The sequence below is a fragment of the Ammospiza caudacuta genome, chromosome 6 (assembly GCF_027887145.1).
Source record: "Ammospiza caudacuta isolate bAmmCau1 chromosome 6, bAmmCau1.pri, whole genome shotgun sequence".
In the NCBI taxonomy this organism is placed as follows: Eukaryota; Metazoa; Chordata; class Aves; order Passeriformes; family Passerellidae; genus Ammospiza; species Ammospiza caudacuta.
In genome coordinates this window covers 55,299,460-55,303,975 of record NC_080598.1, presented here as the reverse complement: position 1 = coordinate 55,303,975, position 4,516 = coordinate 55,299,460, and the positions used below count along the sequence as shown (strand labels likewise).

Genomic DNA, 4,516 nt, shown 5'->3' with positions numbered 1-4,516 from the left:
TGCATTTTGGTAGAAATTATCAATCCATGGCTGCAGTGACAGGACGTGACTGACAGGTCAGTGCCCTGGTGGCAGCAGGGAGTGGTGGAGCAGCTGCCTTTAATGGGTTTTCACCTGGAATCGGAAACAAGCAGTGAAAGAGGATTTTCTGTGCCGTGGCTGACATCCAGGAGCCGCGGTGGATCCGCAGGGATCCTCCGATGACGAATTGTGCTGACAAACGCTGGACGTAATTCTCCCCAGCAAAGCAGATCAGTGGATGTTATCCTTCTTCTATTCTCTTCCCTCAGATGTGGTCAGCAAGAGTTTTTAAGTGTGACAGTGTCCTGCCCAGCTCCCCCACGTACCTGCACCCCCTCACAGATCCCCGGGGTTTGCTGTGAACATTTCTTGGCAGGGAAGAAGTTACAAAGCTAAGCAAGCACAGTTTAGGCTTTGTTTCCCTGGCTGAATGGGGGTTCAGAAGAGGCACAACAAAGGGGATGGCTGTTCCTCGCCAGCTTCTTACTCATCATGGTCATCAGGACAGTTGGTAGCATGATGTGGTCCCCATTCCTGCCTCCCCAATCAGCTTCACAGAGGGAGCTGCAGGGAAGCAGAGCATTTCAGCCCGTCTGGTGATCCCCCTCAGTGTGCACAAGTGTTTCCATTCCAGCAGCAAAGAGCAGCAGTGGGACAACTCCAAGGACAGAGAAATCAGAGCTGTGGCCTGTAAACCCATCAGCAAATGGCATTGCCCACCTGCAGATGCCAGAGTCTGATCTTCCTGATTGAGAGGACAATGGCTGCAAGAGGGGGAGACACTGGGGCCAAACACACAGAGGAAGAGGGAAATGGTCTCAGGGGGTCAAGGATGGAGCAGATCCCAGTATTTGCTATCAGTAAGGAGGCCTTATGAGAGAGCAGATCCCAGTAACGCAGCACTTGCTTTCCCAGTGTGTGACTGTACACGTGCATTTCAGGGCCAAGGGACTGCAGGTGCCCAAGGGGAGCCCCTGGTGCAGGGCTGTGGGCAGTGCTGGACTCACCCCCCACCATGATCATCTCCCTGCTCTTATGTAGCCTAAAACCTGACAGGTGTCTGTCAGAGGGAACGGCTGCAGGCAAATGTCACTCTCTGGAGACATCCCAGAGACACAAGTTTAGCAACAAGCACGTGTGCACACACGTGTGCTGGCCGAAGGGCAGGGCCAGGCCCCCGCCCGAGCCACCCACAGGGGCCAAGAACTGGCACAGGCCAGGCTGGGCCCTGCCAGGGCGGGCACGGGAGTGTGACACCGCCTGCCCCGGCACACGGGGGTGTGACACCGCCTGCCCCGGCACACGTGTAGCCGGGCACTGCCCGTCTGCAGAGGCCGGGTGTCCCACAGCCGCCGGGCACAGTTCCTCTGTGGCCCAGACACCGTGTGCCCTTGACCCATGAGTGTGTGTCCCGGATCCCGCAGGCTCAGGATCCCATGGCCCCGGGATTCTGCGCCCTCTGTATCCCTTAGTCCCAGGGCCCCACACCCCAGGACACCATGTACCTGGACTCCATCCCTTTGGGACCCCAGAGCCCGGCATTGCTGGGACCTCATACCCCCGGGAACCCCGATCCCTACGCCCCTGGGACCCCACACCCCCGTACTTCAGGAACCCCATGTCCCTGTGCCCTCCCGCTCCTGGAAGCCCCGGTTCCTACGCCCGGGACCCCGCTGCCCGCGGCCCCCGCCCCGCGGCATTCCCGCCCCGCCCCCGCGGGACTCCGAGCCCTCAGCCAAGTTTCTTGGAACTTTGCCTCCCGTGACGCACGCGCCGGCGCCGGGCCCCGTCCTCCCGGCGCAGCCAATGGGCGGCCGGGGCGCCGGGGCGGCGGCCAATCGGCGTTGGCCGGACAGTTCCCCGGTCCTGACCGACCTTCACCGCCCGGGCGGGGGGGCCATAAAAGGGCCCCGCGGCGGCGCGCGGCGCTCCCGTCTCCCGCCCCTCCATTGCGGCGGACACCGCACGGGCGGCACCGCGGGACCGGCGGGGAGGTGAGCCGGGAGCGGGGGCAGGGAGAGAGGCCGTTCCCGTGTACCGAGCCCTGTTCGCCAGGGATATGAGCGTGCTGTGCACTGCCGGGAGGCCGTTCCCTTGTAGCGGGTCTCCGTGCACGGGAAGGAGGGTGTCCAGTGCACCGCGGGGAGGCCGTTTCCCCGTACCGGGTTCCCGTGCGCCAGGGACATGGGCGTCCTGTGCGCTGAGGAGAGGCCATTTCCTTGTACCGGGGACACGGGTGTCCCGTGCAGCGGGAGCAGGGACGGACAGAGGGAGGGAGGGATGGCGATGCCGTGCTCCGGGTGTCTCCTGCACCAGGGTGTCGCGCCGGCTCGCTGTCCCCTGCACCGGCGGGGAGGCGGGCGGGCCAACCCTGCGAGCCCCGGAAGCAGCGCGGGGAGCCCCGGTCGCCCGGCACTGACCGCCCGTCCGCTCCCGCAGGTCCGGGCCGATGGTGGGAGGCAGCCCCCGGCGGAGCCCGGCCGCACGCCATGCCCTGGAGCGTCCGCTGGGTCGGCGGCTGCGGCGCCCAGTCCCAGAAGCAGTGCAAGAAATCCTCCTTCGCCTTCTACCAGGCGGTGCGGGACCTGCTGCCCGTCTGGTTCCTGGAGGACATGCGGACCATGGAGGTGTTCCACTGGGAGGACGGGGGCAAGGTGAGCGTGTACTCGCCCTCGGAGGCGCTGCTCTACGCGCTGGTGCACGACCACCAGCCCTACGCCCGGCACCTGCTCACTAAGTTCCCCCAGAGCGCCCTGGCCGTGCCCAGCCAGAGCTTCAGCTGCTGCCAGTCGGCCCCGCACCTGGCCATGGCCGTGCGCTACAACCGCGTCCGGGTGCTCTTCCGAATCCTCAAGGCCATCCAGACCTTGCCCCCGGCGGACAGAGCCGCCCACCTGGACCGGCAGGGCTGCAGCCGCGTGGAGGGCGGCAAGACAGCGCTGCACATGGCCTGCGAACTGGTGCGGCCCGAGTGCCTGCTGCTGCTGCTGGGGCACGGCGCGGCGCCCTGCCTGCGGGACACCGCCGGGAACACCCCCCTGGACACCCTGCTGCAGCAGATCTCCCACATGCCCGCCGCCAACATGCGTGCCAAGCTCCTCTGCCTCGACTGCCTCTTCTTCTTCGTGCCTCAGGACCTCGAGTTTGCAATGAAACAGCAACTGTTGGACAACCGGCAGCAGTGGCAGGACCTCCTGGGAGAGAGCAGGTTCCAGTGCCTGGTGGGCTTAGCTCCCCCGTCGCTGTTTGTCGGAGCCATGCGTGTCTTGATCAGGACCATTGCACCTGAGCACTTCCCAGAGGCTCTGGATAATCTGCCTCTGCCTCATTTTCTAAAGCCTTTGGACTTGAAACTGGAGAGCTAGAGGGGTGGTATGAGAGCCTCCTGCTCACCTGACAGAAATAGACTTGTGCTAAAAATGTATCATTATACAAAGCTGCTAATGCAGTGGCCAAGTATCTGTTTTACTGAGAACAGTATTTTTTAAAAGAATTGTATCTGGCACTTTAAAATATATTTTATTTAAAGATCCTTGTGGTGAGGTGAGGGCCATGCTGCATTTTATAAAGATGTTCTATGGCATGTACAAATGAGGGTTTGGGGAAGAACATATTTGTAAATACATCCGAATAAACCGGTGGCAGATGTGATCAAAATACAAAACAAGCAACTGAAAACCCTGGAGTGGCATGTGCCTTGGAAAAGGGTGTGCAGGGTGGGGGAGTATCTTTTTGTTAGGATTTCCCTGTTACATAAGCCTTGTCCTGGAACAGGATGACTCCTTTTTTTACAGCTCTCCTAATACATCTTGGCAGAGATGCTGGGTTTTTTTAAAGGCACAGATGAAAACTTCCTCGTCTTGTACACAAGACCAAAGAGAAGCCAGATACTGTTACAACTTCCCTAAACAAGGCTGCCAAGGATGTGCATGTGAACAAAATGTATTTTAAAATATGCATAAATAACAGTTGGCTTCCTTGTAAAGTTGTCTCTGTTCTCCTTGGAGGGCCAAGGTGTTTGTTGTCAGGCAGAGAGAGATGGAGCACACGTGTTGCTGTGGCCAGAAATGTACCTGCCCTGGCCAGGCTGGCTCCTGCAGCCCCTCTGTGTGATTGCTGCAGGGTGAGGAGGTAGCACAGGGCAGGAGGGGCAGCTGCTGTTCCCAGGGGATGTAAGGAGGTGTGACAATGGCCCAGGATCCTAGACCATGGCTTTTTCTATGGATTCTGGCCACTCCACTGCCACTCCCATCAGTGTGCGATGGCTCAGGTTCAGCTGAGAGCACCATGACAGTCTTGGTGTTCATTCTAGGTGTCAGAGGAGTAGCTTAGATACCCAAACTTTCCCCAGCTATCCCTTCTGAGATGCTCCAAGGTAGAAACCACATCCTCACATCAAAAAGCCCTTTAGGGGTAATGTCCTGCTTCAAACACTTTCTACCAAGCAAAGGGTGCAGCTTCAGTTCCTTGCCGTGCAGCCTTTACTCTTCAGCCC

General features: G+C 59.8%; 1 protein-coding gene across 2 annotated transcripts; it reads left to right on the top strand.

Moving 5' to 3' along the window:
• The first annotated feature begins 1,827 nt into the window (after positions 1–1,827).
• Positions 1,828–3,952, top strand: ANKRD9 (ankyrin repeat domain 9). 2 transcript variants are annotated; one of them, XM_058807224.1, is made up of 2 exons: positions 1,828–1,984; positions 2,461–3,952. In XM_058807224.1, exons 1-2 carry the CDS (start codon positions 1,828–1,830, stop codon positions 3,384–3,386), a joined length of 1,083 nt encoding a protein of 360 aa, XP_058663207.1. In that variant the 3' UTR covers positions 3,387–3,952. The 2 variants fall into 2 exon arrangements, with proteins under 2 accessions (XP_058663207.1, XP_058663206.1); XM_058807223.1 differs by having other exon boundaries at positions 1,965–2,015.
• The last annotated feature ends 564 nt before the right edge of the window (positions 3,953–4,516 follow it).

What these genes read in the sequence shown, in the direction of transcription:
- ANKRD9 (XM_058807224.1), top strand. Translation starts at nt 1,828, where the DNA reads ATGGGCGGCCGGGGCGCCGGGGCGGCGGCCAATCGGCGTTGGCCGGAC. An exon ending in CCTCCATTGCGGCGGACACC is followed by an intron (nt 1,985 to 2,460) that starts GCACGGGCGGCA and finishes CCGCTCCCGCAG; the next exon opens with GTCCGGGCCGATGGTGGGAG.